This window comes from Amblyomma maculatum, chromosome 1 (assembly GCF_055883805.1).
Source record: "Amblyomma maculatum isolate TAMU_Amacu chromosome 1, ASM5588380v1, whole genome shotgun sequence".
NCBI lineage: Eukaryota > Metazoa > Arthropoda > Arachnida > Ixodida > Ixodidae > Amblyomma > Amblyomma maculatum.
In genome coordinates this window covers 441,310,845-441,337,492 of record NC_139344.1, presented here as the reverse complement: position 1 = coordinate 441,337,492, position 26,648 = coordinate 441,310,845, and the positions used below count along the sequence as shown (strand labels likewise).

The window sequence follows — 26,648 nt, the reverse complement described above, 5'->3', positions numbered from 1 at the left end:
GCCGAAGCGCGCGAGAGTCTCCAACTTCTTCGTCTTTCAAGCGCTACCTCGAACCGTCAGGTGGCATTATTCCTCCCCCCCCCCTCGAAAAAAAAACGCAAGCTCACAGAAAAAACTGATCCGGATGGCAAACACGACTTTCAGCGGGTGAAATATGGCTTCATGCGAAGCACATGCACTAGAGCAGACGAGCACTGACGACTAGAACTTGGTACAGTTCCGTCTGGAATAACCTCGTACGTAACTTCTGAGAGGCGACGCAACACTCTGTAGGGTCCAAAGTAACGATTGAGAAGTTTTTCTGACAGGCCTGGGCGCCGGACAGGTGTCCACACCCAGACTTTGTCACCAGGCTGGAACACGACATAGCGATGGCGGTCGTTATATCGGCGTGCATCTGTTGCTTGCTGTTTTGTAATGTGATTACGGGCGAGTTGGCGAGCTTCCTCAGCGTAGTTGATGAATTCTTCTGCGTCAGCAGTAAGCAGCTGGTCGTCAGCCGCACACGGCAGCATAGCGTCGAGCATGGTCTGTACATCGCGTCCGTATACTAGGCGAAACGGAGTAAATCGAGTTGTTTCTTGGACGGCCGTGTTATATGCAAATGTGACATAAGGCAATATCTCGTCCCATGTTTTATGCCGCACATCCACGTACATGGCGAGCATGTCCGCTATTGTTTTGTTTGTCGCTCAGTAAGGCCATTAGACTGAGGGTGGTAAGCAGTAGTCTTTCTGTGATGTGTCTGGCTTAGTTGGAAAACTTCTTCAAGAAGACGCGCTGTAAATGCCTTGCCACGATCAGTAATGACGTATGAAGGGGCGCCATGGCGGAGGACAATCTGCGTCATTGAAAATTGAGCCACTTCGGAGGTTGTTGCACGTGGCACCGCCATAGTTTCCGCGTAACGTGTCAGATAATCTCTAGCCACGATAATCCACTTATTACCAGCTGACGATGGAGGAAAAGGGCCGAGAAAGTCCATCCCAATTTGGTCGAATGGTACTAGCGGTGAGGGAATAGGCTGCAGGAAACCCGCTGGCTTCAATGGCGATGTCTTGCGTCGCTGGCACTCGCGGCAACCTCTAACATATCGATGAACGGTGGCGGCAAGTTTGGGCCAGTAGTAGGCCTGGCGTACTCTGGTAAGAGTGCGTGCAACGCCCAAGTGTCCAGCGGTGGGTTCATCATGGCAAGCATGAAGGATTTCATCGCGGAAATCTGCAGGGATGACTAGAAGATAGGCTCGGTCACTGTTGCCGGCGCTTTTCTTGTAGAGGATTCCGTCGCGCGTACAGAAGGATGACAAGTTCTTAGCAAACATTCGAGATACTGTAGAATCAAAACCCTCCAGATGATCAATCACAGTTTTGAGGTCTGGATCAGCCCGTTGCCGGGCCTTTAAATCAGAGGAACTGATAATGCCAAGAAAATGGGCGTCTTCGTCCTTACTGTCATGGGCCTACTCCACGGGTGATCGAGACAGTGTGTCTCGATCACCCGTGGAGTTTCTTCATGTTTACGTCCAGATATATAAACGATAGAGTAATTAAATTCCTGCATACGAAGGCTCCACCATGGAAGACGTGCTGATGGGTTTCGGAGACTAGCCAGCCAACACAAAGCATGATGGTCTGTCACAACTTTAAATTTACGACCGTAGAGGTGAGGCCGGAATTTCATTGTGGCCCAAACGACAAGGAGACACTCCTTTTCAGAAGTTGAATAGTTTGATTCTGCCAGAATATTATTGTTGTAAATAAATATTTTTACTTGTTACTTGATATCGGCCTGTAACTACCTGGCTGGTTATGATCTCCTGCTTTATATATTCGAAATATTTTAGCAACATTCAATGTATCAGGGTAGCGATTATTTTCTAGGCAACGATTGAACAAGTGGCAAAAGTAAGGACAGAGGATATCTATGTTATCTTTGACTAACCTTGATTGAACGCCGTCAAGACCGGTTGCTTTGGTTACTGCAATCTTACTTACAACAGCTTTCATGTATTCAGTGGTAATAGGGCGAAAATGAAAATTATTCCGTACAGATGTTGGTACAGATGAACTATATAGCGATAGTGAGGATTGGCTAGTAATGCTACTACTAATGTTAGTGAAGTATTCGTTGAAATCATAATCAACTTGCAGAGAAATGCTATTGGGGGTGACTTCATTCTGTTTAATTATTCCAGTTACGCTTCTAGCTATCTTCCATAGTTGTTTCGTGTCCTCTTTGTTTTGACTAACCAGTTTAGTGTAATACAGTTTTCTCAATTTTCTGATCATGGCTACTGACTTATTCCTGCAATATTTAAACTGCTTTCGGTGATAGTCCTTTCCTTAATTCTTGTTCCATTTATTGTAGTATGGATCCTTTCTCTTTAGAACGTCAAGTATGTCCTAAGTTATCCATGGGCATATAGGATCTTTGTAGTTGCGTTTGATACACTCCCGTGGTGATTGACTAATTTTATTTTTGATGTACGAGAGAAAATTTTCAAATTCAATATTTACGTCATCATTACGTATAGTACTGAAAGTAATGCTCTTAAGTATATTTCTAACTCGCACGTAATCAATACGGAAAGATCACTTTGGATGCCTTTAACTAGACGGTGACATACAGGATCCGGGCAAGAGCATAAATGTCGGACAATGATGAGCAACCTGAACATCTTACACACCTGCCCGAAAATTCATATCAAGGTGACACAACATATGGTCAATGAGGGATTCAGTTTGACTGGTTATCCGAGTTTCAGAGTTGATGACATCTTTAAAACTGAATGATTGAAGAAGAAAAACGTAATCACTGCAGTTGTCTGATAATATGTCAATGTTAAAGTCACCACAGATAACAATGGGATGTTTTATACTCGCATATGATACCAAAATAGTTTCCATGTCAGAAATAAATTGTAGCATTTTAGAGTGCGGAGGACGATAAACCACGCCAATTACAGGGCTACACTGAAGTTTAATGAAAAGAACTGCAGTTGCTTCACTGCTGGATTTCTTAATATCGAGCTGCAGTAACGTAGTGTACTTTTGACAAAAAGGGCAACACCACCGCCACGTGTACTGCCAGACCTTGATAATGACAGCATTTCGTCACCTGAATAAAAACGGATTCGGCCTCTTTTAACCACGTCTCTGTGATAGTAATCACGTCATATATGTAGGAAAACTGTGACAGCATGCGCTAGACGATTGTCAGAAGTTTTGTGAATGCTTCGTACGTTGCAATTTAGTGAGCAAGCCTAGCTTGCTCTATCTGGGAAATATTGTATGCCATCTGATTAAAAACTCTTCTGAGATCTTCGACGCGTGTCACATGATGTACCTTGATCTTGTCTGCTTTTCTCATGAGGATTTTGTTATCGAATACCCAAGTATACTTCCAATATTTTTCTCGTTTTGCTGCAAAAGCCTTTCCGAGGAGCAGTTAATTCGCCGGACAAAGGTGTTCATTAATGAAGATGGGGTCGGGGTCATCAGAACTTAACACAGACGTATTTAGCCGGCATTTCTTAGCTGCTTTCAGGACACTGTCCCGGACTTTCTGGAAAGTAAACTTCAGAATGATATTTGACTTGCTTTTATATTTCGTTGGGACGCGATGTATAACGTCTATGTCTCTTTCTTGAATATCTGGTTTCAATGAAGAGCAAATGATTTCCATTATCTGAAAGAGGTCTTCCTCCTGTTCTAAGGGAATACCCTTTATCTTTCTTTCGACTGTATCGTTAGAGGTCAATAACCTCGCTCCTTATCTCCTTCAATTCTCTACTAAGACGGTTATTTTCCTGTTTGAGCTCGTGATTTTCATCCTTTACAGAAGCAAGTACTCTTTTCAGCGTAACCATCTCAGTCCTGAATTCTTCAAACTTTTCGTTCATGAACAGCACCGACTGTTTCACCACGGCCGCTCAATGGAGGCGCACTATTGAGCGGCCGTGGTTTCACATTTTCCAGTTCTGTCTCAATTATTTCTTTCAAGGCCTCTTTCAACCGTTCTTCTTTGTCGTCGAAACGAGCTTCGAAGTCTGCGAATGCCTTGGCCAACTCTTTTACAGTCGTAGGTGCCTTGTCACTCATTTTTTTAGTGAAGTAGACACTAATGACTAGTAACACTAAAAACGCGCACAAAATCAAACAGACTTGGAGCAGACCAGGAGCTAAATATTCAATCGCGAAAGATACTTGCGCAAAGCGTAGAAAGCAGATGAGTCGTTGTGCTATCCTGCGGCTGCCTGCTCTGCTCCAGAGTGATGGTCCTTACAGGTCCTTCTTTTGTAAAGAAAGAAAGATTCTACGTTAGAAGTCCTATTTCGTGGCGAGCGACTCACTTATTCTGCACCGCCCGGACCCTTGGTGCTTTCTGCTGCGCCGGCTCCACAACGAGGGCGGTGCCGAGAGGTGTCACGTGACACTTGCGGGACTTGCGCGCGTGGCATCGCGCAGGAACTTGAGAGCCGCGCTGTTTTCGAATGATGCTAGCTTGGACCAAACTGTCTTTTCATGCAGCGCTGGGCGTCATTGCGGTTCCCAAAATTTGAAAACTCATGCTGCTATTTCTATGAACAAGTCGGAAATATTTACTTACAATCAGGCGCCTAAATGCCGAAGATAAAAAGTTAACAAAAGGCGAATACTTGACTGCGAAGTAATTAACGGGACTGATGCGTTTTCTGTGGACCTCCAGCACTAGTATAAATATGTGGTGCAAATACTATTTAAACCTATATACAGGCAGCTCATTAGAAAAAAGACCGATGGGCCTCCATAAAGCATCCATTTTGCTATTTTGTTGCTACCTCGTATCGCCTTCGTATCCTGTCGCTGTGAGTTTCTGAAAGGAATAATCTTTTCTTCGGACAAGTGGAGGTAAAGTGTTAATGCTCTAATAACGAAGGCGAAACTCAGTTGGCTCAATATAGGCGAATTGTGCTCTCATATGCGCCCAGAATTTCTGGGTCGTTTCACATATTGTTTCAGCTAAAAGAAAACGATTCTACGGAGGGTCCTTGAGACTGCTTACTTGCAGTTAATGAGAAAGCCTGAAGATATACTAAGATGGAGCATAAGATTGATTAAGAGTGGAATAATTGGATTAAGAGGTTTATTAAGCTGTTTACGAAAGTAGAAAGCACATTAAGGCGGGTTCGCCGCAGTAACAAGCGTATGCTACAATCACTCCATCACATGTGTATACTGCTATTACAGTTACTCAATAATAGCCATACCGCTGAGAACAATATATCGGATATACAATGGACTGGAATAATTCTGTCGGGTTTTCCTTGTATTCTATGACAAAACATTGTTGTGGTTTAGCTCTGGCTAACCCTAGTAGAATTGCGAAAGCAAAGGCTGATGGTTCTTTTGCCTACTACATTATTCCCTTACGTGCCTGCATGTCGTAGAGGCAACAAGAATGCAAACGGTTCTGGCAGGCTGATTCTGGTATCACACTCCCGTATGAAAGGAGCGACCCGAGTTGGCAGTTCCTGCCCGTGGCATAGGGATAACATGAATTAAAACGTCATGAGGCACCACGGCACACAACGACGAGTGGTTAGACTTGGCGTAGTATTGCTTTCGCAATAAAAGACACTTTATTGTAATCCTGTAACAAACTATTATCTATTAGAACAATAAAATCTGGGTACTGAAGGCCAACACTAAGCGAGACAAAAACGAAGCAACGGTACAAAAACGCATAACCATACCACACTTAAAATGCGAAAGTGTGGTCACGGGGAACGGGTGGAGTCAAACAACGAATCGTCCAGGTGCTATGAAAGGAAAAACCGCAGAGGACCATGCCCATAGTTGAGTGCATCGGGGACGAGTATGCACCACAGCGGCGCAGAGGAGGAGGAAAAAGGGAGATATACCGAAGCCTCCCACAGAGAACCAGTCCATCATTAATTCTCAGCATGCCGCTGGTAGAAAACGCCACAAACGTAACTTTCTCAGTGACTGGGTGACTGGGGTACAAGCGCATATTGCTGGGACGGTAGTGTAAGAGTCCGGACCAGTTGGTGTTCCACTACATATTATTACCAGCGCAACACAGCAAAATGCACGACTAAGACACGAGGACACACAAGCGCTGAATTTCCTACATACGGTTTCCTAGTACGGTTTGCTTTTATTGGTTAAACAATACTACGCCATGGTTCAGCCCGTCGCGTAAACCCAGCCGGTAGCCGCGTTTGACATTTAGAGCGACCGCAGGTGGGACTCTTCTTCAAGCCGTCGCGTACACCCGGTCGGTAGCCACGCCTCGCCAAAGAAGAAGAAGCAGAAGACGAAGAGGAAGAAGAAAAAGAAAAAGGAAATGTAGAAGAATAAAAAGAAGAAGTAGCTATGTCTGCTTTGCTTAAGCAACCTACTGGGTTTAAGTACAGCTAAACCCCAGCAAATTTTTTTTCCTAGCCGCTTTCACTGTTCTTTCATTTCTGCAAGCTTATCAGATTTCCCGTCAAAGTTTGGTTCTGGAAAACGGGCTTCGTTCGGAATGCCTCTGCACGATAGTTTTGCGAAGCTTCCATTTTTTGTAATGTTGACGATAGCATGTGGACACGAAGAATTGTTACATGTTGAGGATGCAGTCATTAAAAATAAAGAATTCACCACTGCGACAATCGATTCAGCTCTCACCTCTACCAAGAAAGAAGACAAAGAGGAACCTATAAAGAGGCTTTAGAAACGATAAAGTCTCTCTGGGACTTTTTTTGGCCGAAGTACTCTGACTCATGAATGTGCAGTACACAATAGACACTCTACATAACTAGTAAGACTGCTGCTAGTTAGCTAGTAAGCTAGTAAGAATGCGCTTATAAGCTGATTGCTGCGAACTTTAATCGGGCATCAAATATCCTGGCGAAAAGCTTAGGTTGAGCAACGCATTTTCTCAATTTTTTTGTTCCTGGAGGCAAAAGTGGCAAATAGCTATCGATATGAACAAAACTGTATCCATTGCGTTTACTAACGAGAAAAAAACCGTTGCTTCTGAGTTGCTGTCATAATGGGATCAAATTGCAACCCATTCACGTGTGTAAATACCTTGGAGATAGTGCGGTTAAAATTAAAGCTAAAATAGCAGAAATGGAATTGGCGGTAGTCAATTTACATTACGAGGAAGCTGTCATGACAGCGGCGGCCCTAAAGAAACAAACGGTGAGTCCAGACAAAGGAGCGAACATCGCGGAGAGTTTCAAGGAAGGTCAGAGAGCGGAAAGATTAGACTGCGGACTGGCAGATACGGAAGGCGGCAATGTTGCCAAGGTAGAGAAAGAGGAGGCAGTTGTTAATTCGCCTGAGGTGCATTCTGACGCGACGGAAACAGACATAGACACAGTTAACACTGTGCTTCTCAGGGCTGCGAAGAACACGCTGAAATCTGAGGGGCGTGCAATTGTTGAAGATGTCCAACATCCGGCGCGTATAGAAGCGTCATTCGTATTGCACCTATGCATAACGGCACTGAATGAGGGTTGTAACAACGACGAAATGTGTGCCGAGGTAGATGTGGCTACAACGATCAACCCAGCAGAGCACTACGGTAGCGAAAGCGCAGAAAGAGGGTACTGCGTGCGTGAAAGTGTTACAGATTGCAAGCTCATGCATGAGCCAACTGTCAGCGATACGTTTATAGAGACAGAAGACCACGCAAGTACGGGCGTTCAATATGAGGCGACCGCGGGAATTTTGCTTGACTAGGGAGATGAAATCGCAGATCAACCGCGTGAGCCGCGGACACCACGGTAATCGAACCGGGCAAAAATGAGGCTGGCCTACAATGTTTCCGTGCGATCCGATCACAAGGATAACAGAGATTGTCGTCAAAGAATGAAGCGCACTATCCGCTCGACAGAAAGCAACGAACGCGAAAGGAGTTTCGATCAGAGTTTTGGAAGCGACGCGTGAAGTCTGGCGTGTGGACAAAGAGCAGGACGCTAAAAGAGTAAATTGCCAAAAGGGACCCAATTATTCCTGTGGGCCACACTGAATCAGCTGACCGCCCTCCGCCGCAGGGAGTCGGAGTCATTCCGCGCTTGGTCTGACGCGCTGTCGACGCTTGTGCACCAGCTCCATTGCTCAGAGGGAACGAGGGCCCTTTTGTTTCCAGTCTTGTGTTCGTTTTTGTTGTCATGGCGTACCGGAGGGGGGTTAAGGACATCACCTGCGCACTGGTGCCGTATAACATTTGACTCGTTCCAAGAAGTCGCGCATTACAGTGGCGGCGGAGATGTTAAATGCGTGTTTGAAGCGCCCTGATCGCAAGCATAACAAAACTAACGATTGGAAAGACTGCGACGTGTGTGTGTGTGTGTGTGTGTGTGTGTGTGTGTGTGTGTGTGTGTGTGTGTGTGTGTGTGTGTGTGTGTGTGTGTGTGTGTGTGTGTGTGTGTGTGTGTGTGTGTGTGTGTGTGTGTGTGTGTGTGTGTGTGTGTGTGTGTGTGTGTGTGTGTGTGTGTGTGTGTGTGTGTGTGTGTGTGTGTGTGTGTGTGTGTGTGTGTGTGTGTGTGTGTGTGTGTGTGTGTGTGTGTGTGCGCGTGCGCGCGTGTGTGTGTGTGTGTGTGTGTGTGTACGTGCGTGCGTGCGTATGCGTTTGCGTGCGTGCGCGTGCGTGTGTGTCTGTGTGTGCGTGCATGTGTGTGTGTGCGTGTGCGTGCGTGCGTGCGTGCAAACGGAGCGGCCGTGGTTGACGCCTCCCTCTGAACTGTCCCAGCTTGAGAGGAGGTCAGCGGGCTGGCGTCGCACTGACGGCCAGCGATTTCAGCCGTAGAAAAGCGTCGCTCCCGATAGGACCTTCGATTGTCCCTCAACCACCCCCAGCCATGCCAGCGAGTGGTTCTCGAAGAATTCAACGGTAGCTTGCGGCTAACTGCTACTATAGTGACGCCGGAAAGGCGGAGGAAGAGGAGCGCCTGGAGAAGGATAAAGAAGCTCCGAGGAGTACGAGCGACGCGGCAAAAGGACACTGGTCTCGGGTGCCGTGATGAGAGGCCGCACCTTCACAGAGGAGAAGTTGTGTTGCAATGTGTATGTAGCTGTAAATAAATTGTGTGTTCTGTAACCAGTCACAATAGCATTAATGATGCGGATGATACGACTTTAATGGCAGAAATTGAAGTGGAACTATAGAGCCTTCTGATGCGCGTACAAGAAGAGAATGAGACGTTTGGGCTTAAAGTGAACATTAAAAATACAAACATTATGGCATCTTGCCCTATCAAGTCCTGGAGCATCAAGGGATAAGAAGTGGAAGCTGTGACAGATTTTCTCTTCTTGGGCTCCAAGATTACCCCGGAAGGAGACTGCAGCCATGAAATTAGGAGACGTCTGCTTCTGGGAAAGAGAGCAGTGGTTAGCCTTGACCGCCTAGTAAAGAGCAGAGACATTATAGTCTGCCAACCACGATCCGTGTAACTCGTGCTATGGTCTTTCCTGTTGTGATGTATGGATGCGAGAGTTGGACTGTGAAGAAGGCTGACCGCCGAAGAATTGACGAGTTTGAATTGTGGGGCTGGCGGAGACTCTTGAGAGTTCCTTGGACGGCCAGCAGATCAAATCAGTCGATACTGTCGACCATAAACGCTGACTGCTCATTGGAGGGTCAAATTCTAATGTTAAAGCTAAGCTACTTTGGTCATCTAATGAGAACAGAGGAGTCGCTGGAGAAAGATTTGATGTTGGGAAAAGTTTAGGGTCACCGGAGAAGGGGTAGGCAGCGAACGCGATGGTTAGATGGCATCCTCGAGGCGCTGCAGATGAAGTTATGTGACTTTAGGAAGATAGTGAGAGACCGGAAAGCGTGGCGTGATATGGTCCATAGGGTCACGAAGAGTCGGGCATGACTGAACTGAACTATCTGTAATTAGAGTGAGTGGTCAAGATTATTCGGGAGAGGGAAAATTTGAAGAAAAGAAGAAACAGAAAAGTACCTGATATTTAACTACTACGGTGAAGGCCTTCACCATCATGCTGACGTATGTCCGCATGTATGATTGGGTTGAGGGCTACACGGTGTCTCGATACCTCAGGACAGGCCAAGTTGGCAGGAGCTATCGATTCAAGCAGCCACTTTCAACAAGACGATGAGAGGGGCATCGAACTCACTGGGACCCTTGGATCACGAATTTCATGCTCCCCCCATAAGCCACGCAGGGCCATCCTTAAGGCTATGTTAAAGGGGGCCTTTTTTCTATGTATAGCGCTGTTGCGCATATTGTAGTAACTTAAGACTGCGTGTTAAATGATGTGAGTGAGATAACAGTCAAACAGATAAATTGATTAGTCATTACGCGTGCAGGAAACAAGATGTATAGTACGGAACGAAGACACCGTGTGGAGCTGCAGTTGTAAGCCAATGACATTATCATAACAGCCCATTAAAACAGCTTAAGCCTCACCTCCTCCTACTTTTTTTTTGTTTCAGTGTGTTGTTTGTGAATGAGAATTGCATTTATAGGGCGAAAGCCTTCCTTGACTCATAAGCATCGGAAATGTTTCCAAAAAATGCCCGCAGGAAATGTTCGCACGAGCTGAAAACTCTGTCATCACCAGGAATCGAATCATCATCCGTCCGATTAGTGCACACAACTTTTAGTGCAGCATTAGTGCACACAACTGCTCCACACCGGGCCCGTGAGAAAACGATCGTAATTCTTTTCTAATGTGGATATTGGTAGTAACGATGGCAATGCCGAGGCAGTTAGTGATAATGATAAATATCCCCTTCAGGCGCGAATTAAATTTTCTGAAAGGAAAAATTTTTCCTTGTGTTATTCATGATCAGTAGACCAGACAGAAGTCAAGTGCAAGAAATTACGCCAAAATTTTCATATTTGAGCCCATTTTATTTGCGTCCACGTTTGTGGACATGGCGCCTCAAAGCTCCTACATGAGTGCGAACACTACAACATTTTCTTGTATTCTCTACTAAGTATGAGGAATGAATAAATGTTTTACTCTGAAAATACCTAAGGTACAGAAGAGTAGCCACTTGTTCAAGGCTTATGAAATAGATAAAAACAGTCATTCTGTGACGACAGGCAAAGAAAAATTCCGCATTTGCGGCAGCGAACGTGGCTCTTCGAAGTGCAGCCCTGGCGTCTGCATCGTTGTGCATTTGGTATGCTCATAACCTGGGGCGAGTGGTTGGTGCCATCATAGCGCGTTGTGCTTGTTGGCAATGGCTCTGCATTGTGAGGCTTCTTTTTGATCTCCTGTGGACCTTCGTTGCTCGGTCGGCCTCGCTTCTTTGGGGGTGCTTTGTTGCAGGCGACTAAGCTATTAGCCACATCACTCTGAAATGCGAGCAAATCTAATGTGCTTTTTTTCAGCAGTTGCATATTGTTTGCATCTCTGATGTACTCCAACCAACTGTTGCAAAGAGCAAATGAAACAAAATGCGATATTACTCGCACCGGCCACTTCCTTGTTCTTGTGCGCAGTGGGTAGAGGGACATGAAAAAATCCATCTTGTCGACGCCTCCCATGTACTTGTTGTACGCGAGGATGACTTGAGGGCATTCAATGTCGATGTGTGATTTAGAAGACTCGCTCCACCTTCGTACAGTGCCTGCTTCGCCTAAGCCCACGGCGGTTGAAGCCATGTTCACAATACTGTTGTCATGCCAGCGCACAAGAACAATGTCGCCATTTTCTGAAAAGAACTTCCCCTTCCTTCCTTCTTTAATTCTTCCTCAGTTTTAATAGAGCCACGTCAATGGTTTCTTACTCGAGCGAGCGCGCTTGCCTCATTTTCTTGTTCCTTGTCCTCGTTTTTCTCGTGCGCACAGAACGGTGTCTCGTAACAATATTTTCAGCACTAAGGCGCCATGTCCACGTTTGTGGACGCGCAATTCTGAGAGCCCACCAAAGCATTCCTTCTTTGCCTAAGGTAATGAAATTCAGCATGCCCCTTCTACATTACCTTACTGGCATGTTTCACATGACAAATTTCGTTTTTCACGACCATTTGGAAAGAGAGCACGCGAAAATAAGATCAACTTACTCGCCCCGCCGTAAAACGTGGAGACGTCCATCTTGACTTCTTGTTTACAAACACATTTCGATGTACCTGCAACAGATGGCGTCACATACTTGACAGGGAGGGGCCAGTTGTTTTGTGCGCCAAATTCAAAGGTGGGAACACGCCTTGCGAGCAAGCTACGACGACATTTGGGTCGCGTCCACATATGTGGACGCAGCGCCTGAAGGGGTTATGATAGTATGAATGGTAACGGCATTGTAGTTAGGGGCAATGATAATGATGGTTGTAGCGATGACAATGACGGTAAATTTAGTTTGTAGTAATGGTAGCGGCGATAATGATGATGGTGTTAGTAGTAATGACAATTACGATGCAGTTAGTGAAAACAGTACTGTAAAATGGCTTTCTTCTTTTTCTCTTTTAAGCAGACTTAAGTGCAGTCCTGTAATTTTTTTCTCTTGAAGAGTATTAATGTTCCGCAATGCCTGGATGAAAAGTGGTTCTATGGTATGCAGTGGTCAAGTGTGCATCATGACAAGTTTTCTTAAGCACGACTTGAGAAGCCACTCATTGTATCCAGCACAGGGGATCAGTCCCTCGGCAGTGAATCGGTATTGTAAGACTTCTTTGCAACTTCCTGCAGTGTTCCCTACGTTCGTTCACTTGTTCCTCTTTCGGGGTGCTTCCATCTTGTCGAATAATCTGTTAGCAACATCAGTTTGCAATTGGAATAAAAAATGGCGTTTTTTTTGTCGAATTTCGCTGCGCTTAAGATGTTTTACAAAGACGTTTTACAGAGGGCAAGTTGAAGTAACCTGCGACATCGCATACTGTCATTTGATGTTTGATACGTTTAAGTTGTAAAGAGACAATAAAACATCGAGCTTCATCTCAAATCCACTTCTGCTTGACTCTGCAATGAGAGCTTTCAATGCGGATGTGAGGTTCTGCAGCAGCGCTGCACAGTTTCAGTGCATAAGTTTCACGTATGGTCAGGATGGTTGAAGAAACAATTTTAATACCATTACTTCGCACCAGCAGATATTCTCTTTCCGAAATTCTTGCATGGATTTCCTAAAATCAGATTTCTTATCTTTAAATTAATGGTTCCTCACGTAAGATTTCTGACTCACTTCTAGATGTGCAATGTCATCGTCAAAAATATTTACACTGTCGATGCACACGAACGAAGTCTCACAGCTCAGATCAGCCCAGGGTTCAATGTGAGGTCCAAGATTTTGAACACCTGTTTATAATAAGGGCATTTGATTCGGTATTGTTTACCATAATAACCCATCAGTATAACAACACAACCCTTAGACATGCCTTACGTGTTAAGGGGCCTAGTCAACATTTGCATAAAAAAAAAACTTTTAAGCTCAACCACAACACTATTCCTTGTCTATGAGAACCATTGTTTGTCCCGGTTGTCAGTCGTGTTCTGCAAATCATTATGAGTTGCTCAGCAACTGTTGTTTTTTTTTTCAGCGAACCATATATTCGTTAGTTGTTCTCCATTATGGTTTGTCCCCAAGTGTTCCCGATTAAGTTCAGTGAGCACGTCCTTAGCAGACTCAGCAGACAACTAAATACTCGAAAGCTCATTGGTATGGAGTCGAGGGTTCTCCTCCCGTTTTAAGGATTATTACCTCCCGAAGTACTATATATGAGTCATAAATGACCCTGCTTCTTACCAGCTGAATGTTTACCATTTGTTTCATAGTTTGTAAAGCTTTGTAGCCTGCGCCATGATTAAAGAAAACACGGCAAGCATGGCGCCGCGCTCCGGCTAGCGTCAGCATCGGGCTGCTGCGCAAGCGGGCGCAGGCGCGCAGAAGGTACGAAGACGGAGCCTGACGCACGTTGTTGCTTGCAGCGTCTGGCTTTTGTTCGATGATGAAGAAGGCTTAGTTTTCTCAGTGTTAACAGCCATTTAAAATTGCGTTTTCATTATCATTTACTATTTGTGGCTCTTAACTAACCAAAGATGCAACTCGTACGAGAGCGCTCAATGATAAGAATTAGAAATAAAATTTTGGATTTGGAATTTTATTTTTTCGGGCTATGATAAATTCTGGTGCCGAAGTTAACGGTAGCTAGTTGTGCCTAGTAGATAGTTCTGATAGCCCTTCTAATGCGATCGATATCTAAGATATGAATGCTTAACAACATCTGGGTTATCTCAAAGCCTTTGTTGATACTTTTTCCCATCGATGCTGTAAACGTTCAGAGAGAGCGCAATAAAGGAATGCGGCAACCCTACAGTCAATAACAAAACCAAATCGCACCGGTGTGTCTGTGAAGAAAAGAAAGGAACGCAGCGTTATGCACCGCTTCTACGAACTGTCTAGAAAAAAAAATTTCTTAAATGACTCATCTAATTGTTAGGTTCATTTTTTATCCTTTCCAATGATGCCCAAGACATTACTGTACGCGAATTATCTCGTCATATTCGCCAACGACCGCTGCATAATTTATAAACGAATTTCTTTTTTTCACCTGTTTTGGTTTCGGCTTCAAAGGCCAAGCGATGGCTGTAACGTCAAAGACTAGTCTATAAATCAATCAATCAATCAAAGTGATCTTTATTTGTAGGAAACGAAATACATAAAGAATATTTGAACCGATAGCCGGGGGGCTAGTAGACGGTCCAGTACAGAATAAACTTGGTCAGGCAGCCGTAATGAGCGCATACAAACACACACACACACAAACATACAAAAAAAAAACGACTCAAACAGACAAGCAAAAAGAATCAACAGGCACGGAGAAAAATACTTTTCAGCAAGCAATTCATAGGCAATTAATACAAAACGCAAGCGCACACACACAAAAAAAAAAAAAATGGGGGGGGGGGAGGGGATCATAACTCTCCTTGGCTGTTAATAAAGAACATTTTACAACTCTTTTTAAAGTTACCTGCAAGTTTTACATTAATAGGCAACGTGTTCCAATGTTTTGCTCCAGAAAATTGTACTAAACGTTCTCCGTACACATTGTGGCAGGCAGGGAGGTTGAAATTGCCGTTTAATGCGTGTCTTGTATTGCGAGATGGCAACAAGAAAATATCAAGTGGCAGAGGAATACTAGTATTAATGATGTTATTTACCAATACACAGATTTTGTATTTAAGCATTGATTCTAAAGAAAGTACTCGATTTTCTAGAAATAAATTATTGTTGCTGCAGTCGAAAGATACGCGGTATATTATACGCAATGCTCTCTTCTGCAGTCTCTGTAAGGGAAGTAGATAAGTTTTGTACGTTTGTCCCCAAGACTCACAGCAGTAGCTGATGTGGCAGTGAAATAACGAAAAATACAGGGAACGTAGTATGGTGTACGGGAAATACCTTTTCGCCTTGGTAAGCGCGTAGCAACTGAAAGCTAGCTTTTTAGATAGCTTATCTATCTGCTCTTGCCAGTGCAAGTGTTGGTCAAAGATGATACCAAGGTATTTGAAAGAACAAACTTGCTGAATACAATCGTTGTTTAGAGATATGTGAATCGTACTAGGGTCAATGTTTCTTCTCTTGGAGTGAAATACTACATATTTAGTTTTATCTACATTTATTGTTAGTTTATTAGCACGAAACCATTCTGAAACATTAAACAGTTCGGACGTTATCGTATTTTCTAGGCCCAAGAGTGACTTAGATGTGAACAAAAGAGCAGTGTCATCTGCATACATAAAGACTTTTGAAAATTGAACGGCCTGCGGTAGGTCGTTCACGAAAATGGAAAACAAAACAGGACCCAATACAGATCCTTGCGGGACCCCGCAAGTCACAGGTAGTAGTGTGGAGTGTCTGTCACTCAGCACTACTTTTTGTTTTCTAGCGGAAAGGTAGCTATCAAAAACCTGGAGAGAGGCATTAGTAATACCACACGATTTTAATTTTTCCAATAACTCTGAGTGACAGACGCACTCAAATGCCTTTTTTATGTCGAGGAATATTACTATTGCAATTTGATTTTTCACACGAAGGATGAAAAAAGAGCGATTTAATAGTTATGGTGGTTGGTTTGTGGGGTTTAACGTCCCAAAGCGGCTCAGGTTATGAGAGACGCCGTAGTGGAGGACTCCGGAAATTTCGACCACCTGGGGTTCTTTGACGTGCACTGACATTGTACAGCACACGGGCGCCTTGCTTTTCGCCTCCATCGAAAAGCTGCCGCCTAGGCCGGGATTCGATCCCGCTTACTTGGGAACAGTAGTCGAGCGCCGTAACCACTGCGCCACCCCGGCGGGACAATGGTTACGGTGTCGTTTCAGTTAACTACAATGATAAAGTCAGATTACCTCAAGAACAGGAATCACTACAAGTGAAGAATAATAGTGACAGCTAGTTAGTGACTAGTATTAGAATGCCTCATGAAACCGCGCAAAAAGACAAAGGAAAATGAGGGGTACGCAAGAGGAGGGTACGATTGCGGTGCACCGCGTTCTGTACTGTGACTCGCGTTGCATGCCCAGCAGTGATGAAGGTGTAAACAAGCAAGCACAATTCAGCCGTTTGACTGATTTACCGCTGTCGCACAAGTAGAGAATGCGCGTTCAAACATTTAGAAATGTTTTTCAACACTCATACATGCGGTTTGAATACACGGACCAACAAGTAACACAATGTGTTTGTCCGTGCCTTAATTGCGCATGTACCAGCAGTTGAATGGCACAGCTCGCCCAAGCGAGACTACTAGTTAAAGTGCTTTTTTTGCTCTTTCAGGCATGTTTCTGTAATGAAATATACATATTATATCGACACGATTTCAGCCAAAGCTCTTTTAAGTCTTTCTGGCTCATATGAACATAGCACATAGCTCCAAAGTATTGATATTCTGATTACTGACTTCATTAACTTCAATCCAATGAAATCACTTGCCGCTCTCTGAAAGCTTGCCTGATTAAATTGCGTTGTATATTTCAAGAGAAATTCATAACTGCAGAAAAAAATATTTCTTGAAGTGCTCGATGCAAACATTGTAGTTATTCACTTTCTTCTCGATTCACAGCTTCAAGGTCCAAAGCGACTTCAGTTTTTTATTCTTCGGAAAGTTGTGCAGGCTCACTTGACTTGAAATTGTCCGATTTGTGCAATGTGGAACAATACACATACAATTGTTGTTCGATTTTTCTTTCAGCATGTCCATCCAGCAGAGGGTTGTTGCCTGCACCGCGAACACCGATCACCTCTAGGCCGCTTCTGAGAAACGCAGCGTGATGTCGCCAGCGTAGATGAAAAGTTCGAATATTTATTTTTAAAAGAAACGCTACTTCAGGCTATAGGTAATACTGAAAATATAACTTGTTCCTCAGCCAAGGAGCTCAGACGATAACTTGAGCTGTGGTTGATGTCACATTAATAAACTCAGAATGTTGAAATTAATACGAAGTCGTTTGCTGTAACAGCAGTCATTGTCCAGGTGCATTTTTAGTTATTTAAGCTCCCGAAAAGACCTCGTTCGCTTGTCCATGTGCCAGTTTAGTAGTACTAGTAATATTAGTATATTGCTAGTATTAGTAGTAGTAGTAGTACCAGTAATAGTGTTATTTTATTACATATCCAAAAGGAAAGAAAAGATATTTTCCAGCCCCGGTATCTGCTGATATCTGAAGCACCTGAACTGGAGCGGCGAGATAAAGGGATAGTGAGGAAGCGGTAGAAAAAATCAGAGGTGGGCGATAGGGAGAAAGGACAGAGCAGGTAAAAATAAAAAAAAATATTTATACACTATAGCACAAAATACAGTAGTTTGCTTGAGGCTCGCCCGCAAATGTCTTAGGTCACTGAACACTCGGCAAACGCTAGTTTAGTGCATTTGCGCAATATAGACGTGGTTCTAGGCTACCGTGTCCAATAAGAATATGCTCAAAACTCACTGCTAATATTTTGTTATTATCAATAGCCGTGAGTCATACAGTCGCTAGCAAAGAATCAGGATTCTGCCTCAGTGGTCGCAGGTAGTGAGCCTTATAGATTTTCATCACATATACAGTATCAATGCCTGTAGGGGTCTCGCACCCAAAATGCCTATTAGACCTCTTGAAGCTCCGCAAGCTACTGAGATGGACAGTTAACCAGGATTGGCTATTGTCATCTCTAATACGAATAGTTCCTCAAAATAAATAATACAGTCAGATCCTGTAATAGAGGTGGAAAGCGGCTGAGATCCCCTGCATCTCTGAAGGAGCTATGAGTATCGAGTTTAAGATGCGCCAAGCACTTTCAACCCACTTTATCTTGATGTTCGAAGTTGTCGGCAGTGATGTAACCACCATTTTTTATTTCAGAGACTCGAACACGCACCAACAGCTTCCCTTTTCCGCATTGATCAGAGTTCTCGTGCGGCGGAAGTACGTTTTTGACGTTTACGCATCTTGCAAAAGAAGATAGGCATCATCTGAATATTTGTGGCTAGGGTTTTGTGCATAATATTAGCGGAGCTGACTCAGATGTGTTTTAAATGTTTTTGTAAATTCTGCCTGCGCAATTCGCGTCAGCGTGGCCTAAGTGTTGGGCAGTCCACAACAGCCCAGTGAATTCCCATTAAGCTGCCTGGCGAAAACTTGTTCTTTTTGTCCCGCCGCGGTGGTGCAAAGGTTACGATGTCCGACTACCGTACCGGAAAACACGCGTTCGATCCCGACCGCCACCGGCTGCATTTCGATAGAGGTGAAACAAAGAGGCATCAGTGTTCTTTGCGATGTTAGGGCACTTTAAAGATCCCCAGGGAGTCGAAATTACTCCGGAGCCCTCCACTGCGGCATCCCTTTCTCTTTTCCCCCTTTCATCCCCACCTTCCTCTTTCCCTCACAGCACCGTTAAGGTGTTCATAGAACAAATGTGACATATACAGCACCGGGGAATCGTGAACCAATAATTATTTTTCATACCAACCTAAGTTGACGTTTAAAAATTCGGCTAACCCGACTTGAAAAGGAAATCGAGGCTTACTCGTGGTAACTTAGCCAAGAACAGGGGCATCAGACTTACGACCGCCTTAATGGGCAACTGGGCAACAAGAACACCTGGTTTCTACTAAGGCATTGACTCTATCCTACGAGACCTAAGGCCGAATCCCACAAGAGCCTACATAGGATCTCTCAATCTTTCCAAGGCACCGACAAAGAGCTCATGAACACATTAATAGATCAGTACGTTAACACCTCCCAGGATATACCCACGTCAGATGGGTACTCAGGATTGGATAATCCTCACATGGATAGCGTCTTTACCGTAGCAGAGCTCAGAGCTGCACTTAATCAAATTAACACCACCTCGGCACAGGAGGAAGATCGCATCACCAATAAGATATTGCGCAACTTAGAGGACCAGTCAGTAGAGGCTCTTACTGGCATCGTCAACAAGTTCTGGACAGAGGGCAGCGTCGCTAAGAATGGAAGCACGTACGCTAAAATTATTTGCATGCCTAAACCTTGAAAAAGGCTCGAGATGAGGAATCTCTGCCTAATCTTGCTAGTACGTCATGTCTCGGGAAGGTAATGCAACACGTTGTCGTAAACACGCTTCTCATGCACACCGATGCGGAAGGCACGTTTTCCCCGTCCATTATTGGATTTCGAGCAGGTCTTTCGACTCAGGACATCATGTGGCAAATACAACATGACATTCTAGATCCAAATCGCTTAAGAGCCACGCGAACCATCCTGACACTCGATGTGAGAAGGCATTCGACAATGTATCACACGCTTTCATCCTCACTCGCCTCTCAAAGATGAACGTAGGCGTGCGAACATATGACTACATCGCTACCTTCCTGAACGTGCGTAAGGCTGCGCTCTATTTCGTTGACAAAACTGGCGAAAAAATTACGCTAGGGACGCGAGGAACACTGCGATCTACCGTACTTTCACCTTTTCTCTTCAACATCGCTATGAGCGGCCTCCCGCGTTTGTTAGATAATATCCCACACATATACGCCGACGACATCTCCATATGGACTAATTCTGGATCTGATGGAGAGATTACAGATTCATTACAACGAGCTATCGACATGATACAGTCTTGCGTGCAGGAAAACGGTTTTACGTGTTCACCGGCTAAATAGGAACTCTTAGTTATAAAGAACAAACAAGCTTCACAGGCAAAACCAGATTCTCGAGAATCCACCATGTTACACATTGACAGCCATCCGATACCCCCGGTAGCCACGATCAGATTTCTGTGAATGTTGATTCAAAATAATACGCAGAACACAGAAGCTATACACCGGCAACGCATCACGGCGCACCAGATATGTGGGCTGGTGAGGCGCATTGCCACACGTCGCAGGGGTATGAGAGAAGCCGGCCTGTGCAGGATTATTCAAGCCTTCCTGATAAGCAGGATCATGTACGCTTGCCCGTACTATCATCTGCGTAGTAGGGACGAAGATGCACTTAGCATAATAAGAACAGCATACAAAGCGGCCCTTGGCTTGCCGGTATACGTCAACTCAGATCGACAACTGTAGTTTGGGAATTTTTAACACGCTACCTGAACTAATTGAAGCCCATAAGACAGCCCAAGTGGCCCGCTTGTCACGCAGCATTGCGGGAAGCGTAATTCTAGAGACGCTCCACGTACACCCAACTGAGAAAGTGTATGCAACAACCCATTTACCGGCTGGCATTACTAATAGACTAGTTGAAGGAAAGAAGCACAGTCGGCGAGGCCAAGGAAAGCGTAGGGGATGTTACTTTATGTTCTTTTTCTTTTTAATGTTTACTTGGATAATCAAAGAAATTAGTAATGTAATCTTGTTTAGGGAAGATAATTAAACACAAAGTAGCAGAAAAAACAACGTGCCGATGGTGGGAACCGAACCCACGACCTCCGAATATCGCGTCCGGTGCTCTTCCAACTGAGCTACATCGGCCGCTGTCCCCCCTGCTACTTGCTTGGGTATTTATGTTGTCTGTATACGAAGCTTGAGAGTGTTCACCAGCGCCACCCTCAACCATAGCGGCGGACGTAGAACGTCCTTTGTTACCGCCAGCGTCACGTAGAACGTGATCAAGAGCGAGGGCGAAAGCTGTGCTAGAACCCTCTTACGCTACCTATGGCTTGATCTGCTTGTAGCTTATGGCTTGATCTGCTTGTAGCTTACGGGGGTCTCGGTTCTGGCAGTCTTGAAGCCATAGGTAGCGTAAGAGGGTTCTAGCACCGCTTTCGCCCTCGCTCTTGATCACGTTCTACGTGACGCTGGCGGTACAAAGGACGTTCTACGTCCGCCGCTATGGTTGAGGGTGGCGCTGGTGAACACTCTCAAGGTTCGTATACAGACAACATAAATACCCAAGCAAGTAGCAGGGGGGACAGCGGCCGATGTAGCTGAGTTGGAAGAGCACCGGACGCGATATTCGGAGGTCGTGGGTTCGGTTCCCACCATCGGCACGTTGTTTTTTCTGCTACTTTGTGTTTAATTATCTTCCCCTAAACAAGATTACATTACTAATTTCTTTGATTATCCAAGTAAACATTAAAAAAGAAAAAGAACATAAAGTAACATCCCCTACGCTTTCCTTGGCCTCGCCGACTGTTGGCTTCTTTCCTTCATGTATTATAACGAGCACCCTCATTTCCCCTTAATTGATCTGCTAATAGACTAGTTGTTAAACCAATAGCCAGAAGCATGCTACCGGGCACACATGATGCCCGCGGGAGGAAAGGGTACAGACCCTTGAGAAAGAGTACGAGAACGATCCACAAGCAGTGTACGCGGATGCAGTTCAAAACATCAAAACCAGTGCATGCGTGGCATGTATGGCCACTTCAAAGTCAGCCTTCCTCAAAGCCATAACATTTAATGCTAGTTCCATATGCGAGGCAGAGGATGTAGCTATCGCACTGGCCATCGCAGATCCCCGCACCAAAACTATTCTAAGCGACTCAAAGAATACCTTTCAAAATTTCGCCAAAACTTCTGCACTCGCACTCGCGACACGAATTCTGCGCAACCGATCTCTTAATCACAACATCAATCTCGTATGGCTTACGGCTCACGCGGGTAACTCCGGAAACGAAGGGGTCGACCGTCCAGCCCGAGGCTTAACCAACAGGGAGACGGGAGATCTATCGCGAACGGACGCGCCCGTCGAGGCGCCGCGCACATACACGGAGATAATAAACTTCTATCGCGAGCTAAGATGCCCGTACCCCGCCCCTCACCCCGATCTGGACCGGGCGCAAGCCACGACACTCAGACGCTTACAAAGGCCATTCTTAGTCCCTACCGATTATCATTAATTACGAACGGAGAATACAACCCTGCATACTGGCACTGCGGCGACGGGACGCAGGCCACCCAAGACCCCTTACTATGGGAATGCGCCAGCAATTCCACTCCAAAGACACTCTTGCCAGCTCCCTCAGTGGAGTAATGGGAAAGCTGTTGGCCAGCCCAAGAAAAACTGCGCAACTGGCCCTCGACACGCGAGCTCAAGAGGTCGCCCCCGACTGGAGGCCTCCCTGAACACTCGCACCAGCCCGAAATAATTTCTCGCATTTTATGGCAATAAAAGTTGAATTTTTACTGACTCGAAATTAGCGCTTGAAACGCTAGTGTGCGGTTTACCCTCTAATACGTTTTGCAGCATATTACTGCGTTTCGTACAAATGCGCAGGAAGGAATTTTTTATGCTACTTCAGTACGTTCTTGAGCATGAAACTGCACCAAGAAATGATGTCGCAGACAAAATCACCTATACACTGCTCTGTCCACTGAGCCATTGACAAATGGACAAAAACCGTATAATAATCTAGGCATTTGTTGGTGATAGCGTATTTCATACTCTTACACTGTTTCACTAAACTGCCCTAAAGGAATAGTATGCAGAATGGGGCAGGCTGTGCTCGGAATTTGCTCATAACTAGCGGATATAAAAGTCGAAAGTGATATTTGCGTTTCTGTGACCTCTTTGCATCATGTATGTCACGATGTACTTGTAGGTCTCTGCGTGGGTGCCCCGCCTCATGTAATTGCATCCCACAATAAAGCAGGGATGCTCCGCGCTTTTATCTACAACATTCTTTCCTGGGATGGGACCGATACAATTTGGAAGCCTTCTCCTACAGTTTCTTCAAGGCGCTGAACTCTATACTTCAGTCGTCCCAGTCTGACTTTGGTAGGTTCTCGTGTGCTAGCCTGTTTCATGTGATAGTTTACGACGTTTGAGCCACATGGCCTGGCGCGGGAATTAAAAAGCGCTCGTTAAAGGTCACGTGAAACATGACGTCACGCATAGAATGAAAGTGACGAAAACAGAACATGCAATGCATAAAGGTTTTCGCAAGTTCTCAATTGATGGTGCTAAAAAGACAACGGCTCTGCTTCAAAAAAGCATTATAATCCTGATATTTCAGCTGATGACACCGATGTTGGTGTTCTGTGTAGCTATAGCAGTCGGAAAACAAACTGGCTACTTTGCAAAGCACATGGGGTCGTGACTTTATCAGCCAGGAATTTCAATCCCAGGCCTCAGGTGCTCTATGCTGCTCCTTTTTGTTATTTAGACCATAATGCATCACGCCCGATGCTGTCTTGAATTTACTGAGATAGTTTCATTTCTTTCGGTTTAGTGCTAGTTTTATTTTTCAATACAAACGAAAACAATCGTCAGTGGCCGAGTAGAAAACGAGAAGGACATTTCGCGAAGAGGACAGAAAAAGCAAACAGTGGATTTAGACATGCGGGACTTCTCGGAGTTCTCCGATTCGCATATTTAATATCGAATCCACTGCAACTGTCATACAAAGCTGATTATAGGCAAAAGTAACAGACGAGGAATAGAAACTGCGAGAACCAATCATTCACATCGATTTTAGAATTACGGCTTATGCCGATAAGGGCGATTCTGCGATTGAACAATACTGGAACTTTTCTTTGGTACACAATTCAATAGCAAAGTTGAAAGTATGTTTTCTGCTCTAAGGTGGACGGAAAGAACATCATGCATCGTTCTGATATTTTCTTAATACTGGAACTTTTCTTTGGTACACAATTCAATAGGCAAGTTGAAAGTATGTTTTCTGCTCTAAGGTGGACGGAAAGAACATCATTCATCGTTGTGATATTTTCTTAAACGGTGGGTATTGTGCTATTGTCTTAAACAACGCGCTATTTTAACAACTCTAACAGACCTTTAAAAGCTAACAACTTCGTCAGGTTACTTTTAAGTACTGCTTGAATAGCCATGAAGGGCAAGAATGTTCTTTCCGCAGGGCGTTGAGAGAACTGCAACCCCCAAATGGGGCCAATAAAGGCTAGCTTAACGACGTCTCATTCCACGCGCTGTAATAATAACACGTCGATCACTTTACCTGAAGCATACCAGTCTCATAAGGATGTTCGTTCATGCATAATGTATCCAACCCTCGCTGTTGTGCTTAAATTTGCCTAGACGATTGTTGATGAAAACACATAGAGTAGGGAGAATCCCGAGGAGTGCTACCCCCCACGTCTTGTAGTGGAGAAACCAGATTACGACGCAAGCGCCCCATATCGCGACAAGTATGCGAAACATACTTCAGAGTGTCGCACATCTTAGAAACTTTCATAATACCTGAAGTCGCATTCCTTAGATATATTATCATATGCGATCTTATTCGAATACTCAAGTGCGAGCTCTAAACTTACTGCAGTTACTAATGTTGCTGCCAATTGTCCACTACATTGGTCGTTCATCTCTACTTGCTACTTTTGTTTGTGTCGTCTTTTTGTTTTACTGCATATATGTTACCTTGTACTTGATAATGGGCCGTTTACTGATTTTATGGCCGTTGCATCAACCGATCCTCATTTGGTTCTTCTTCCTTTCTAAAAATAAAAAGTCGAAAGCCCAACAAGCTCCTTCTCAGGTTTCACAGTCGTTCTCCTGCCTTTCAGAGAAACTGGACACTGATTAGCTCATTATTGCTAGAATTAAAGAACATGGAGATGCATTTTGAAAGCTGCATCTACTTCACCACGTGGCATATTCTATGTAAAGAAAGTTCAGGGTGCACTAAAACCTGGGTGAGAATGGACATAAATTATTGCGTCAGATATGTCTGTGCGCGGGATCTGTGTGTCGCATATGTGCCCTGGTGTATCACTCGCGAATAGGGGGCGTGTTAGCAGGGAAAGTAAGGATGAAAAGGATTGGTGGTGATAGATAACGAATAAATATAGACATTGATAGAGTTATTGACTGATGCTAATGACTAATACCTATGATTAATAATGACTAGAATACCTTGTATTGACCAATATGTCAAACTGCAACTTGTAGGACCGCAACTGATTGGAAATAGTTAAAATAACTAGGCATGACTATTTATGACCTCTAATGTCTACGAAAAGATCAATATGTCATATGACGGCTAGTAATATTTATTGGAAATCATTAAAATTGCTTAGCTGTTAATGGTAATTACTACGCATGACTCATCATGATTACAAAACGAGCAATGTGTCAAACGATGCTTTGAAATGATCGCAACGGACGGGAAACGAGTAAAAATGCTTAGCTAGAGTGATAATGATTACAATGGCTGGGTATGACTCATCATGACTACGAAACGACCAACATGTCAAACGACGACTCGAATGACCGCAACTGAGCGGAAACGAGCAACAGCGATTAGCGATGAGTGCTAATGATTACAATGACGAGGCATGACTCATCATCACTACGAAACGACGAATATGTCAAATGATGACTTGGAACGACCACAACTGTGGCAAACGATGAGAGGCAAATGATAGGAGAGGAACAGTAGGCTTTCCCAGGTCTACTCTTAAAAAACATCTAAGACGCCCTCTAATTTTATGAAGCAGTTACGTCTCCGAAACAGATTGACATGGTACTAAATGCACCATATTACTTGCAGCTTATCTGACACACAGTGAGGTACCTTTGTTTTCATTTTTTCTTCAAAAGTTATTCCTCTCTTGACATCTTCTTTGCAGGGTGGCCCCAAGAAATCCGCATGAAACACATGGCATGCCACAATATCTCGTCCCAGGAAGCTTTGGAGGTGAGACCGACAGCTAGATTCGAAGTATCGTTCATTAGTAGTCTGCCATTTTATGTAGGAGCTCCGAATCTTCTTACACTGATGATTCCCCTCCTTGATGGAGACAGATGTCGTACCAACATTTCAGTGCTCAACGCTATCCGGTGTGAGAGCGTGTAGGGTGTTGTATTTGTGAAGAACAACGCTGCTGAATTTGAAGGTCATTGGAAGCACAGCAGCTGAATTACTAAATTGATAGATCGAAGATTGCTGCTTGGAACTGTGCACAATGTAGAGATATCTGGGCACAGGTGGGCACAATCGCTATCAGCAGAAACAGTATAAATGTGCTCACTGTTGGGCGAAGGTTTCAGAAATAACTCTTCAATTAATCCTGATCTTTGACTGGCGCGGCCACCTTTTCGCATTTGATCCCGTTCGCCGCTTGCTGCCCTTACGTTCTACTGTAATCCGCTGCTTAGCCTTTACAGGATATCAGTTATCTTATATTCTGATAAAGACCTCACTCGTGGTTATTGCTTCTGCTCGATTTTGGCTAGGACCTCATTTTCTGGCTTTTGTACTTGGAAGAAATTAGGTCTATTTTTGTTTCCTAATGTTACACCTCCCATC

At 44.5% G+C, this 26,648-nt stretch overlaps 1 protein-coding gene across 1 annotated transcript in view; it reads left to right on the top strand.

The window, feature by feature from the left end:
* Nucleotides 1-26,648, top strand: part of LOC146209572 (uncharacterized) — a 60,832-nt gene that overhangs the window by 3,626 nt on the left and 30,558 nt on the right. The window contains exon 3 of the mRNA XM_084580510.1: nt 25,969-26,036. Within this exon, the coding sequence (XP_084436636.1) occupies nt 25,969-26,036 (68 nt within the window). The remainder of the gene's footprint in view (nt 1-25,968; nt 26,037-26,648) is intronic.